General features: G+C 39.3%; 2 protein-coding genes across 7 annotated transcripts; both read left to right on the forward strand.

The window, feature by feature from the left end:
* Window positions 1–143: 143 nt before the first annotated feature.
* LOC147322934 (uncharacterized) lies at window positions 144–5,922 on the forward strand. Of its 3 annotated transcripts, none has more exons than XM_086302953.1 (8): window positions 144–240; window positions 467–577; window positions 943–1,020; window positions 2,242–2,292; window positions 2,402–2,452; window positions 2,540–2,590; window positions 2,833–2,883; window positions 3,597–5,922. In XM_086302953.1, exons 2-8 carry the CDS (start codon window positions 538–540, stop codon window positions 4,373–4,375), a joined length of 1,101 nt encoding a protein of 366 aa, XP_086159079.1. In that variant the 5' UTR covers window positions 144–240; window positions 467–537; the 3' UTR covers window positions 4,376–5,922. The 3 variants fall into 3 exon arrangements, with proteins under 3 accessions (XP_086159079.1, XP_086159082.1, XP_086159081.1); XM_086302956.1 differs by having other exon boundaries at window positions 154–240; window positions 477–577; XM_086302955.1 differs by having other exon boundaries at window positions 157–577.
* Window positions 5,923–6,027: 105 nt separating this feature from the next.
* On the forward strand, window positions 6,028–14,430 carry get4 (guided entry of tail-anchored proteins factor 4). Of its 4 annotated transcripts, none has more exons than XM_086302958.1 (9): window positions 6,028–6,242; window positions 7,177–7,255; window positions 7,433–7,514; window positions 7,853–8,002; window positions 9,570–9,708; window positions 10,864–11,004; window positions 11,119–11,194; window positions 11,425–11,497; window positions 11,599–11,947. In XM_086302958.1, the coding sequence occupies exons 1-9, from the start codon at window positions 6,103–6,105 to the stop codon at window positions 11,685–11,687; spliced, it is 969 nt and encodes a 322-aa protein (XP_086159084.1). In that variant the 5' UTR covers window positions 6,028–6,102; the 3' UTR covers window positions 11,688–11,947. The 4 variants fall into 4 exon arrangements, with proteins under 4 accessions (XP_086159084.1, XP_086159083.1, XP_086159085.1 ...); XM_086302957.1 differs by lacking the exon at window positions 11,599–11,947 and adding an exon at window positions 12,935–14,430 and having other exon boundaries at window positions 6,029–6,242; XM_086302959.1 differs by lacking the exon at window positions 11,599–11,947 and adding an exon at window positions 11,969–12,913 and having other exon boundaries at window positions 6,029–6,242.
* The last annotated feature ends 551 nt before the right edge of the window (window positions 14,431–14,981 follow it).

The raw sequence follows: 14,981 nt of genomic DNA on the forward strand, positions 1-14,981 counted from the left end.
GTTGCACAAAAAAAGGTGTGTCCCAGGTCAAACTGCATGATCAGCATTCCTGGGCCTCGTCATTGATTTGTTTTGCTGCATAACAAAAAGGAAGTACTGTTCCTGAGGAGGGCAGGCCTGCGCAGGCTAATACTTGCGCAAAAGCAGGAAGAAGAAATTAGAGTTTAAACTCCATGTGAGTTGTACTGACAGTCTCAAAGCTGATGTCACTTGGAGGGCGATTATCTGGCTACACATCAGGTAAAAGCTGTTCATGAGCATTTTGCTGTCGATAAAGCTCAAAAAGGACTTACCGGTAACAACATTATGTTGTTTGGTTTTTCAGCTCTGTCTTGTAGTCTAGACACCTATTAATCAGAACCCTTTCCTTTTATATCAGATGAGTTTTTATTGTTATAACTGAACACTTAGGAAAATTACATAAACATTGCAGCGTTTTTCAAGCAGTTTGTTTAACCTGTGTTAGCTCTGAGCAGAAGTGGTGCTGCCTGTTCTTCTTACCTTCACACCAACTACAGCGTTCCCATCTGCTGAGACATGGAGTGTCAGTGTGAGAAAGACACCCCTGAGGATGCAGGTAGGCAAAATATACATAAAAAAATTAAAATTTACACACAAAAAATATGATATTGACTTTTTTTTTTTAATTTATTGGTCTTTTTTTAGTATCATATTCTGATGCATCTTTATTTCTGCAAAATGTATGTTACATGTAAAGTGTTGAGTTCAGGCATTGTAGTTTGCGGTCTTTACAGCCAAGTTAAGTCTTAAAAATAAGTGTAAACAATCAAAAACCATGAGACACAGCTTTCTTGGGATCCTTCAGGGGATTTCATTTCTATTTTTTTTTCTAAATGTGGGTGAAAGGCTAAACTGATGCTAAGTTGTGAACAGCTCTGCACCGCTAATGTCATGTTTGCCTCCCTGCCTTCTCCTTGATAGGCTGGTGGATGAACACCAACAGTGTCCAGATGGGACTTTTTACCGTGGTGGGGTATCTTCTCTACAGGTTCTCACAGAGTCAGTCACACAGCAACACCCACACGTGTTCTGTTTAATGACTTTTACTGATTCTAGAAAATAAATAATGAATCTGTAATAGGGAACTATTTTCAGGTAGTAAACAGATGTTTTTAAATCTTACTAGTCTTTTTTTCCATTTCTTTTTCTTTTAAACTTCTCCTGCCTCAACTCTCGCGGCCCGGTACCAAAGGACTCACAGACCGGTACCGGTCCGAGGCCCGGGGGTTGGGGACTGCTGCTGTAGACAGTCTATAGGCTCCTCTTGTTAGCTGTTTTCTTTTATTTATTTATTTTTTATATCTTTTATTTTAGATCTCACATTATTATCTGAGTGGTTGTCATGTCAGACCTGACAGGGTGTGAGGGCCAAGTTATCGAAAGACAGGAGATAAGGGGGGTGGAGGGGGTAATTGCGAGTAACATACCACAAACATACGACACACTAGTCTAAATCTTTAAACCGAATCAATAACCTGTCATCTGAACACTTAAATGATTCAAAATGGGACAGAGACTAGAAAGAGAGAGCGTATTTCTCCTATACTGGCTTCTCTTTACTGGCTGCCAGTTAAATGCATAATCAAATTTAAAATCCTTCTCTTGGCATGAAGATCATAAATAATCAGGCCCTGTTCAATTTAATTCAATTCAGTTAAATTCAACTCAACTCAGTTTTATTTATATATCACCAAATCACAACAGTAATCTCAGGCATTTTCTGACAATAATAGAGAAAACCTCAACAATCAGAACAACCCCTTATGAGCGAGCATTTGGCAACATCGGGGAGGAAAAACTCCCTTTTAACAGGAAGCAACCTCCATCAGAACCAGGCTCAGAGAGGGAGACAGGACAAAAGATACACTGAATCATCTCTTAGTTATGCAGCAATATGCTTAGGATGCTGCAGACTTCCCATGATTCAATGAGTGTTTCGTCTTTAATCAGCTGTTTTCTCTCTGTGTGTTCATACACCACTCAGCATTTCATTATTAGTCACTATTCATCTCTTGCTCATGTCTACAGTGTCTTTTGTCCTGTATCAGCTGATTGAATGTAGAGTTTGATCATAGTAAATCCAAAAGAGACAAATAAAAGAGGGCAGTATGGATCCTACAGTTATGGCATATGAATAAATCCATGTTCATTATAGAAAATTATTATCACACTATTATTATCACACTCTGCGATACTCATTCTAGCCACACTTCCCTGCAGCTCTCCCAGCTCTGATTCGATGGCCGATTCGTCTCTTTTGTTCTTTAACTGGTGAGTTTATCTAAGCTAATACTTCACTTTGACTTCCAAGTTTCAGGACAAAACCAGCAAAATGAAACTGAGTTAATTCATGCACACTGATTATTTCTTTTCCCTTCAGGTCTGTCAGCTCTTTGGGGGTGGATAAGTCGGCTTGTGGGAACCCTCCGAGGTATAAAGAACATCCCCCATTTTACCATTTAAAACAAAATCTGTTAAACAGGAGCTGACTTTTTCCACTCCATGTCTCGTGTCTCAGTAATCCAGACCTTGTTTAAGTGGCTGTCTCGGATTTGGCGCTTTTTAGCCAGTAAGTATTTCTCGTATCTTTGTTGGATTTTGTTTTCTCTTCACTGCGTGTTCCAAATAGGCTTTTTCGGAGAGAGCGTAAAAGAAAACGTTTAGAATCTGAGTGGCTATCAGAGGACGTGACCCAGCAGTGCAAGGAGACATGTGACAGCAGTTTAAAATGTGAAGGCATCACAGCTGTTTCTGTGATACATGCGAGTAATTACAACACTAATGTAAATTTCTGTCTGCTTGCTTCCTCAGCATTTTCCTCAAGGTTCAAGTGGATCGCTGCTGTCATCAAAGCCATCAACAGTCAGTTTGTTGTCTTTTTTATTAGCTATATTTAGCTACATACTCTATATATCAATATGTATTTGTTCATTTTTTGTAGTTTGTTTTTGTGCTTTTATGGGATTTGTCTCACAAAACGATCAATGGTCTCAGAAGCTAGTGGTTTTACAGAATCAACCTTATGAGAGGTTTTCTGGTATGTTTAAGAACTCTCATTCAAAACTCCTTCAGTTTCAGGATATTTCAGGTTCTTGCGTCCTTATAATGCCCATTTTGCATTATAAGGATTATGGAGTGATTCATTTTTCTGAGATATATTTCTTGTTGTACTTGCAAATCTGTTCAGGATCATTATCCTGAGCACAAGATCCACTTTCAGCTCAGCCTCGGGTTTCAGACAAATGGTCTTACACTATCTCTCAAACTGGCCTAAAGCGTTCACTGATGTGACACAAAATTCATTCTTATGTCACTGACTGTATGTAAGTGAGGCAGCGATGTGCCCTCTTTTCCTGAATCACCATCTTTGGCATGTATTGTATTGTTTTCGGCAGCAAATATTGTTATTCCACACAAGTTCTTAAGGCTCTTCTTATAAATTTCCCAACTGAGAAAATGAAAAAAAGAAAGAAATTTTAGATCATCAGATTGAGCTCTTTTTGATTTAGAATCACAGCTTTACCCCATAAGGCTTTTTTTTTTAATTCTAAAATAATATTGTATTATCTCTGTAGATTCATCCAGAGACGGGTCTTTGAACTCACAGAATGATCAAGTCATTAGCAGCTTACTGAACCAAATGCTTGATCCCTCTGGTGGCAGCATTCCCAAGAAACCAGGTCTCAGGCTGGTCCTCCTGGGGCTTCCTGGTGGAGGACGGACTTCCTTAGCAGATACTTTAATGAACAACAGTGAGAGAAGCACCAAAAGGGTTCCTCTAAAGGAGAGTACTGTGCAAAGGGACTTTATAGATGGTAGAGAACTTATAGTAATTCAGACCCCAGATCTTTTGGGGACGTCACTAGGGAACAAAGAGAGAGCACTGGAAGTTCTGAGGAGTGTCCAGCTCGCCAGTCCCGGACCACATGCCTTTCTACTGGTGATGCGTGCTCCAGGCTTCACCAAGGGGGCTGAGCAGGATGCTGCCCAAGCAGTCCAAGCCACAATGGAACTGTTCGGTGTGGAAGTCAAGAAGTACATTATCCCAGTGCTCACTCGTGCAGACCGTCTGGGTCGAAGGAACACTTTAGATCAGCTGCTTGATGCAGATGCTGGAAATCTGAAAAGGGCTGTGGCACTGTGTGGCCAGAGGCCTGAGCTGGTGGATAACAGTCCCGACCACCCTGCAGAGGAAAGAAGTGTTACACGCAGGCAGCTGGTGGAGCGTGTGATGGAGGTAATGGAGCTGAAGGGGCATTTTGTCCACGAGCTACAGAGAAGAGAAGACCACATGAGGGAGGTGCTGCTGGCTGATATGACCTCTGCACTGGCTAAAAGACTGGGATATATGTAGAGAGAGAAGAGAAGAAGAAAGGGCATTATGTGCAACAAGTTGGAAAGATGGTGGAGGTGGAGGTGTTTGCCACTGTTCAGTAGTGGACAGTGGTATGTATTATAGTTTCCAACATACCCTAGATTGTTTAAAAATATATTTCATATCAATTTTTATATTCTTAATTAGATTAATCCATCAATTTTTCATCACTTTGTGTTCTCCAGACGGCTGTTTACAGCTACTAAATGCTTAAATGTTTACTGTTTACTTTTCTCAGCAAAGTACTAATTGCTGATTATGTGGCCCAAATATTTAGCTGTAGCTGTAGATGATAATTTGTCTACCTGTGATGCATAAAAGTCACTGTTTGGAGAATTAGCATTTTAGAAATGAATATTTTATCAAATTTACTTCTGTTGTTCATTCTTCTTCCATAATTTAAGTGGGGGAAAAAACTACAAAACCTACAAAAATATATAAAAATTTAAAAGAACTAACTTGTCTGTCACTTATAGATAGATAACAAATAATTGTACGCCTAAATATGATAACATGATAATATGATAACAAATAAATGTACTCTTAAATATACTCATGAAACAACAATTACTTAAATTTTTCAAATGTATGGCTGTCAGTCAACTGTGGTTACCTAGCTTTGATAAGTAAAATTTTCCACAGACTTCTCTTGATAATGTAGCTAAAATGATGATAATGAATATAAGAATAGTGAAGCAGAGTTAGTTACATCAAATATTCAATACACTATGTGCTCTTATACTTTCACTCCCAAAAACTACAGTCAGAGTCACCAAGTATGCCAAATGTCATCTGGCTAAATAAATCCCATTAATACTAATATATTGCTATAGACTCAAAACCACAACAAGAAAAAGTTGTAATAGGATATAAGGACATAGGATTAAAGCCCATAAAATGTTTAAGTATTTTGTAGTTTACATGGTCTGAGAGGCACCTGGACCCCTACACCTCGTCTATTTTCAGGTTCCAGATTTATTCCAGATTCAAGTGTATTAAGACGCGTTTTTGACTGTTAAAAAAGTTGAGTGACAGATACAAGTAACTTAAGCTGTTCGGAAATATGAAATGATCCTCCTGTTGTTGTAATTACAGCAAATATCTATAGAAATGTTCTATCTGTTAAGTCTTTCTCTCTGATCTTTCCTGATTAGTAATGTTTCTCATATAACTTTCTACAGACACTAGAAGAACAGTAACAGTACAGTCTGTAAGCATAACACATATCAGAGAGCTGGCAGAGAGCTGGGACACATATTGAGCATCTCTGCCACTCTACAAAACTATGATTTATTTATTCTTCACTATAAATCCCGTTTTCAAGTTTTTCTCCAAATCTAAATAACTCAATCTGTTATAGTAATTAATAGTAATTAATCAATTAAAGTCCGGCATCGGGATGCAAATATGTTACTTACTATCCAGGCATTTAATAATATATGCCAAAAAAAAAAACGGTGAATCTCTTTTTTTAAAATAATGTTTTTATTTTTATTTTCCCTACAATTAACCTCGTTACCGTGTTGCCTCAAGCATCCTCTGCTGGTTACAAAAAGGTTTCAAAAGTTTTCATGCTTCCATAATATTTACACCTACTGCGATACACCAGCTACGGCAAGCGACGAGGGTCCATTAAGTTTAAAGCTTTCCGGGTTCACCCTGTCAACGGTCGCTGGGTGTGCTGCTGCTGCTACGGAGGAGCAACGATGTCGGAGCAGGAGTCTCTGAGGTGCTCCAGTGCCAGAAACCGTGGAGGCGTACAGAGGGTGGAAGGAAAACTGCGAGCCAGCGTAGAAAAGGGGGATTATTATGAAGCACATCAGATGTACAGGACTTTATTTTTTAGGTGAGACTTCGTTTTTACGCTTGTTCATTCGGTTATAATTGCCGTTTGGCTTCGAGGCCTGCCTGTTCCAGATCATTCTGCTGTCAACCTTGCTTCTACACCTGACTGTCTGTGATTGGTCTGCTTTCACAGCGGGCCCACCCACTCTTCGTGATCCTTGTGTTTGTTTGGACGGTCGCGTTTTCCATCTAGTCTCAAAACGGGACTGCTAACTAATGCTAGTTAGCCAGCTATGTGTTTGCTTTTGATGGCTGAAGTGTAGTTAGCTACCCGGACAATTCCTACCACAGATATTCTGCTTTTATGTGTAACTTGAAAGTCTCTTTATTCGTACATAACCGAATCTAGCGGCTAACTATTTTAGTAACTGCTGAGGTTGCAAAAACTTGTTAGTTGAAGATGTCCGGCTGAGTTAGCCAGTTAGCAACATTCTGCACTGTCGCGGTCTGGACCGAGATGGCTGGACGTGTTAACGCTAGCAAACGTGTCTTCATTCACAGCCTGTCCATTTAGAGACCTGAATAAGCCTAAGCGTTTGTTGAGTGTTCCAGTTTTTGTCATAAAAGCTCAGTCTTAACTCCCTGCTCCAACACTATGAAATCTGAGCTCTATTTAGTGCAATAACATTATTAGTCAAGGTGCAATACTGCTTAGCTCCGTATCACCAGCTTTTAATTAAAAAAAAAAGGTTCTATAAACCTATTTGAATCCAATTTGAAAACGTTCTTTCTCTCACAGTGGGTGAGTGTTGGCCTGCTCATTCACTGGTTTTCATGATTGAAGTGTTAACACCTGGAAATAAAGGGAGTCTAAAATATTGTTTTCCTTCATTGATACCTGCTGTGAAAAAGAAGGGAAGCAGGACTGAGCTAGTGTGCCTTGGAAACGGATAGTGTCATCTCTTGTGTAATACTGATACTCTGTCTTGCATCAGGTACATGTCACAGGGGAAACATGCGGAGGCCAGGGAGCTGATGTATAACGGAGCATTGCTCTTCTTCAGCTACAACCAGGTACATGCAGCACTGAGTTTGTTAGAAAGCAAATAATTTTGGCTGTAATAATTGACTTGTTTTGTGTAATTATAATATTTTATAGTAGATCATTAACCCAAGTTCCAGACAGTTCCTGACGGTGTAGATTTAAAAAAAAAAAAAAAAAAATTACACTTGCTGTGTTTTGGTTTGCAGCAAAACAGCGCAGCAGATCTGTCCATGCTGGTGCTGGAGGTTTTGGAGAAATCTGAGACAAAAGTTGAAGATGAAATATTAGGTGGGTGCAAGACTTTGTGTTTTAAAGTTCATCTACAAGACTTCTTGTAAATAGTGGTAAATACATTTTTTCTATTGAAATAAATATTACCAAACTAAAATCACATATAGAATATGTGCAGCTTATCAAACATATCCTGATCATTAACTGCTGCAATAGCTGAACTGTGGATTTGTGCTTCATATAATAAATAATTGATCAGCTAAATCTCACTTCTCTATCTGTGTGTATAACTGATCGCAAATGATGTAGCAATAAATCCTCATGATAGTCAAAGAAGTCTGCACAACAGGGCATTTCATTTATATTTCTCTGATTTATTTATTTATTTTTTTAAGAATGTCTGGCTAACCTGTTCAGCCAGATGGACCAGAACTCTCCAGAGAGAGTAGCATTTGTTTCCAGAGCCTTGAAATGGTCCACAGGAGGGTCTGGCAAGTTGGGTCATCCAAAACTACACCAGCTGCTTGCTGTCACTTTGTGGAAAGGTAAAAGTTGATCATGTTGATTATGTAGCGCAGAGAGTAGAAGGTTTTTAAATGTACGTATTAAGATATCAGTAGACACCATCGGTTTACTGATAGTCTGTGAGATATATTGATTAGTAACAGTGAACCCATGACTGCAAAGTAATAATTAATGCCAGATTGCACACTTTGTCAATGGCTGATTGGCTTGATCAATAAAAAACATACAAAATGTTTCGATGCACATACACACTAGATTTAATTGTGGGTGTGTATGATGTCTAGACTACTCAGAGAAGACACACAACACCCTATTCCAAAAAAATTGGGGCTCTGTGTGAAATGTAAATAAAATCAGAATGCAATGATTCACAAATCACACAAGTACATATGTTATTTACAATAGAACATAGAAAACATATCAAGTGTTTAAACTGAGAAGAACTATTTTAAGAAAAATATTAGCTCATTTTGAATTTGACGGCAGCAACACATCTCCAACAAGTCTCCTCGAGCTGAGGAGAGCAGTTCTTTGACTCTTGGGAGAATGTTAGCAAAAGGGTCCCATTCTTGTCTTATAGAGATTCCAGCTGCTTTATAGTCCTGACTGTTGCTGAAGTTTTGCTTCATGAAGCACTAAATGTTTTCAGTTGGTGAGAGTGTAATGTACTGCAGGCAGGACAGTTCACCACCTACATCTTCTTCTAGTAAGGAGCCATGCTGTTGTAGTAGTAGTAGTAGCTGCAGTTTGGCATTGTCTCACTGAGATATGCAAGGCCTTCGATGTAAAAGACATCCAGATGGGAGCATATGTTGCTCTAAAATCTGTACAGATAGATGAGATATTCAAAGTGTTCACAGCTTTACACTTAAGAACATTATTTTGACATTGTTACACAAGTTGTAGACTGTTTTTTGCAGATTGGTGAAACTCTGCCAATCTTTACATACTTTACTCTGCTTCTCTAAGATGCCCTTTTTAAAACCCAATCATGTTACTGACCGCTTTCCAGTTAGTTTAGAAAATATTCCTCTCACTGTTTCTTTTTGTGCCACTTGCATTTCCAGCCTTTTGTTGCACCCTTTCCAACATTTTTGTTGAAAAGGGTGCAACATCCAATGTCTTTAAAACACCTTTGAGACATTTTAACTGCCATCAAATTCAAAATGAACTAATCTTTTAAAACAATGGTGCATTTTTTTTCATTTCAAACAATGGCTATTCTATTTTAAATAAAAGGAGTTTGTGGGTTTATGAAATCCCTGCATTTTGTTTTTATTTATATTATACACAGTGTTTCAACTTTTTTGAAACTGGGTTTAAAATTCAATAGCTTTGTATGTGTTAAAACATAGTGTCATATCACAAGGTCAGAGTGTGTCCTTATTCTAGAAACACGGGGCATTTGCTCCTTGTATCAGTCCGTCTTGACTAATTATGCTCGCATGACATCTTCTGTGTATAATGACATCCTGTTTGGTGTCTTTCCTGGTAACGTTGTTTTGTTTTGCTTGCTACATCATTACTGTCCTGATGTTGCCATCTTGGAAATTAAGATGTTGTTGTATTTTTCTTTTAAATCGTCAGAGCAAAACTACAGTGAGTCTCGTTATCACTTCCTGCATTCCTCTGACGGGGAGGGCTGTGCACACATGTTGGTGGAGTATTCAGCATCACGAGGCTTCCGCAGTGAGGTTGACATGTTTGTGGCGCAGGCCGTCCTACAGTAAGTGAACTGTCACCTTGTCACATTCTCAGATGCAAAATTAGGAAACGGGGAGGGAGCTAAATTTAAGTCTGTGAAGGTTCTCAGTCATCCAGGTCATCGAGCTAAATTTAACAGTGGGGTTTTTTTTGTTTTGTTTTGTTTTTTGGAAAGCTGAGTTTGATTTCATTAGCTAAACCCCAGATCTGTTTGATCAAGACATCAGAGAGAGCTCCAAGGAGGCCAAATACAACACAAAGTCTCACATTTTCAAAAAAAAAACAAACATCTTGATGATCCCCAAGACTTTTGGGAAATATTCTGTGGTAAAACTAAGACAGCATTTCATAAAAAGTTCATACCAACAGTCACGCATGGTGGTGGTAGTGTGATGGTCTGGAGCTGCTTTGGCGCCTGCATGACTTGCTGTAACTGATGGCACCATGAATTCTGCTTTCTCCTGAAGGAGAATGTTCGACCATCAGTTCATGACTTGAAGCTCAAGTACACTTATGCATCCCATCTCTGAATGATTAAACATAAATGAATAAATAACTCAATAAGTCACGGTTTTGGAGTGTCCTAGTCAAAGTTCAGACTAAAATCTGATTGAGATGTTGGGCATGACACTAAACAGGCAGTTATGACAAATGCTTGATTGCAGGTCTTGCAGCCAAAGATAACACAACCAGTTATTAGGTTAGAGGGCAATTCATCTGTGGTTTTCTAATGTTTCTGATTGGAGTAGGTGGCACTCATAGGAATCCTTTTGTGCAGAAGAGTCACATGACATGCATTTTTATGTGAGTGACCAAGCGCAGAGTCTGAAACAGAAATTCCACCTTAACAGAGAAATTTGATGACAGTGCTAGTGATTCCTGTTATAAACGGGGGATTTAGGTTTTGTTGAACCAGCTAAATACAAAAAAGCCTAGCTGTGTGGAGCTTGGTTTGCAGTTTACCCCTCAGGAGTATTGAGTATAGTGTCGGTGTTCAGAAGCGGTAGAAATGGAGAAAATGGTACTGACGCATCCATCTCCAACATGTCGACCAGCAGCTGCATCTATTTTTAGTCTGTCAGCCATTTCTTCAAAGAGGCTTTGAGCATCATTTACCTTTATTATCATGCCATCTCCATAACTCTCCCTTTCTTCTCTCAACTCTCAAACCCTCCAGGTTCCTCTGCTTAAAGAACAAAAACAGCGCTTCCGTGGTGTTCAGCACGTACACAGAGAAACACCCGTCCATAGAGAGGGGCCCTCCTTTCGTGCAGCCTCTACTAAACTTTATCTGGTTTCTGCTGCTGGCAGTGGACGGGTGAGGACAGATGTTGGGATTGTTGAGTTTGCTTATCATGCCTGACAGAAGTAAGCTTAAAAATATCAGTGAATTGTTTTCATCATTTAGATGCTTTTTGTTTGTTTTCTTTAGGGGTAAATTAACAGTTTTCACAGTGTTATGTGAGCAATATCAGCCTTCCCTGAAGAGGGATCCCATGTATAATGAGGTGAGTGTTGAGCTGCAGCTTCTACTGTTTGTCTTTGCCCAGAATGTATGTAACAAATGACTACGCCATGTGCACTAGGCTAACTTAACCTTTGAATTCATTTGGTTAAAGATGTTGGAGAAAGTCTGTCATTGAAGTCGCATCATGGGGTTAAACTGCCTGTAAACATAGACTCTACTCAGGTGTAATCCTCTCTTCCTCTCTCTCTTGACATTTTTGTGACTCCTCAGTATCTCGACAGAATAGGACAGCTTTTCTTTGGCGTTCCACCCAAACAGTCCCCATCGTATGGCGGACTACTAGGTGAGTTGGCAAACACAACTGATGTGTATATACACACACACGTTAATAGACTTACCAGCAAGATGAAGAGAAAATCTGATAGCGATGTTTTTCATCACCAGCTACTTTTGAATGTGATGCTACCAAGAAACTACCTGAAGCGTCTGCATCATTTATGAAGGTGCTTCAAAAGCTATTAGACAAGATGTAAAATAACAGGCAGCTTAATTAAAGGAACTGTTTGTAGTCGTGACTCTTACCCATGTAGAATGTAGGCTGTCTGACCTGGTTTTAACCCCCAGGAACTTGTATGTTTAAAAAAAAAAAAAAAAAATGAGGGGAATATCATCACTGTAGTTTCAGTGGCCACATGGACATAAACACTTTGTGTCACCAGACCACCAAAACAGTTTAAAAAGCTGGATATTAACCTTATCCGTTTCTATTTGAGATTTCTATTTCTCTTTTTTACGTCTCTGTTGGAATTTGAAGTAGGAGACTAATAAGGTGGCAGATGCTCTGACAGAAGGAGGCTTGTGGCCAAATACGAAAGAGCAGAAATGGAGACCGTGATGGATGGCTCAGCTTACCGCTGGAAATGTTTAATCCAAATCTTTTAAATTATTAAAGTTTAAATGTTTTCCTGCAGTTGTTTTTTGTGTTCCTTGTCAGTAAAATAAAGATATATTTCACCTTAGGGCTGTTCGATATAACGATATATATCGGATGATGATATAAAAACACCTATCGTTTCATTTTACGCTATCGTTTGTTTCGTGGTGTCGCAAAATAAACTGTTTACGGCAATATTTTTTTCATCGTTTTGATGGTCACTGTAGCGGCTATATTAATTTCTTAAAGTTCTCTCTTTCTCTTATGTTTAATATAACCACACTACGGAGGGACAAGCGCCTGTTTTTATGCGTTGTTGTTAGCAACAATGACAGTAAAACCATTGCGTGTCTGCTTGTTTCCACATAAACCTTTCACAATAAAGCTCAAGATTCTGTTGAGACTTTTCAAAATAAACTGAGTCACGTAAAAGTATGCAGAGTACTTACGGATGAGAAGCAAAAAGCCGTCAGGTGCTAAAAAATAAATGTTAGACTCAAACGTTAGAACAGGCTTTTTCCCGCAGCACGCCGTGTAATAAATACTCTCAAAGAAACGGCGGCTGTTACAACTTATGTCTAAAAATGTATAGTTTGATGCATCAGTTGAAACACTCGACTCCAGCTACACGACACCCAGCTGGAAACACTTTACACAAGTCGAGCTGCCTGCGATTCACAGAATTTACAGAAAATGTTACATTTCTGTGATTTATATCGTTATCGGGACGATAGATGTCTTATGACCAAAATCTCATATCCCGATATATCGCACAGCCCTATTTCACCTCAGTTGGCTTTGCAGCAGCCTTTGAAAGAATGATGATTGCTGTTTTGCACCTTGCAGGCAATCTGCTGAACAGCCTGATGGGTTCGGGTGAGGAGGATGACGGAACTGAAGAACCTCCAGAGGACAGCCCCATAGAATTAGACTGAGCACGCAGCCTGGGACGAGGGAATCAAGAACAAACACACGAAAAATAATGAATAAGACCACCCAGCCTCCTTCCTTCAGGTCCACCGCGGGGTCAGGGCACGGTGGTGGTCTGTGATTTCAGAGGTGTGCTGTTTAACAGAAACATCATCTCTCAAATCATCCAGTCAAAAAAAAAGCAAGAAAGAAAAACTATTGGACCGGCAAAACAAACAAATACAAAAAAACACCCCCGTCAGCACTGCCTGGACTGACAACGCCAAACTGCAAACTGTTTTTGTGTTGAACTGTTATATACAATTATTTTAATCATCATTTTTGTTCTTTAAGGGTGTAAGATTTTTAAACAAGACATCACAACTGTCCTCTCTGCTTGTGAAAACCTGCTCCTAGGAGGTAGTTGGAGTCTCAGTGGAGAGGACAGCATCACAAGTCTGTCTCCATGACATAATGTCGCAGATAAGAGGGTTTAGTTGACTCACAGCAAGTCTCCAACTTGCCACGGTATAGCTGCTGTTGGCGTTTTTCAACTTATTCCGTTACAGGTTTCTTCTTCATCTTCTTCTCTCAGTAGGATATTAAATTATGCTTTTTAGTTGAGGTCAGGTTTCAGCATCTCATCTGCGGTTTAATGGACATTTAAAAAACAAACAAACCCCATCAGAGCTCTGAAGTTATTATCAGAGGTCACGTTGCACCTTAAACATCCACCAAACAAACCATTCTGCAGTGTCATTTCTGTTGTGTAACACTACTGCAAACACACAGCTGTCTGTATCAAACGGCTCCGTTGTTGTGTGGTTCAACTTTTTGCCCTATGCTGGCTGAACTGCTGCTGAGTTGCTTTAAATCTCCAAGATGAATTCTGCCCCCCCCCCCCCCCCAAAAAAGAGAATAAAAAACCCTCGGATTTGACTTTTTGTTCCAACTGCAAGACATCAAATTTTAAAGCACTTACACAGCTGCAAAAGTGACCTTTTTTTATGAAAGGAGCGAAATCGGACACTGTGAAACGAACGTTTGTTAGACTTAAACTTGCATCGCATGTTGTAAATTGCTAATATTTAAACCAGCTGCTTCACTCTCGTTCTCGCGCCTCTGTTTTAGGTCCGAACCAGGTTTTTCTTGGAGGCGGTGAAACATCAGTTCAGCCGGTGCGAAATAAGAAGCATGATTCATTCAGTAGCTGCTGCTTATCAGTGTTAAAGTCATCGGCCCTCGGAGAGCACAGCGTTCTTGTCTTTTACTCACATTGAGAACTTCTCATTGTGACTTGTGATAACTTCAGGTCTTGTCAGTCTGTTTTTCGAAGTCCCAATTGTGCTCCATGTTATCTGAAAACACCTTTTTCAGCCCTGATTATTTGAAAAAGGTGTGCAACACTTTTCCTTCAATAAATGGCAGAAAAATTGGAATGTCTACAGGTCTTCCAGTGTAAAGTAATCTTTATTTGGTTAAACATTTTTCTTCCCATCAGCAAAGAAACAGATTTTAATCCACATCTCCGTCGCTTTTTTTAAAACTGCAAAAAAATAAAGCGTCTCTGCTCTCTGAGGGCTGTTCTAGTTTACTTTTATGTAGTTACGTGTTGGGCTGTGGAAGTCCTAAAAGGCCAATATTAATAATAAAATAAAAAGAACAGCAAATAACCAATGAAATACATTAAAAAAACAAACATTAAATGGTCTGATAATTCAATACATTAATTTCTGGGGAACTTCAGTTTTTGTGTTTTTTGCATTTAAGTATATTAAATAAAATGAAGACAGTAGGTATGCTAATAAATAGCAGTCAGAATAATTTATTGAAACACATCATTACTGACATTCCCCACAGAATCGGGCAGCTGCAGAGGGACAGACTGAATAGTGTAGACGCTCCGTGTCGTCAGTGTTTATCTCGTGTTGGAGAGAGACCATTTCTTTCTGCAGTTGTCGTCAGAAATCCTCCTATTTAAACG

This window comes from Aulonocara sp. 'chitande type north' Nkhata Bay, linkage group LG8, assembly GCF_057382095.1.
Source record: "Aulonocara sp. 'chitande type north' Nkhata Bay isolate Kocher_YH1m ecotype deep benthic linkage group LG8, A_spYH_male_GT1.1, whole genome shotgun sequence".
Classification (NCBI taxonomy): domain Eukaryota; kingdom Metazoa; phylum Chordata; class Actinopteri; order Cichliformes; family Cichlidae; genus Aulonocara; species Aulonocara sp. 'chitande type north' Nkhata Bay.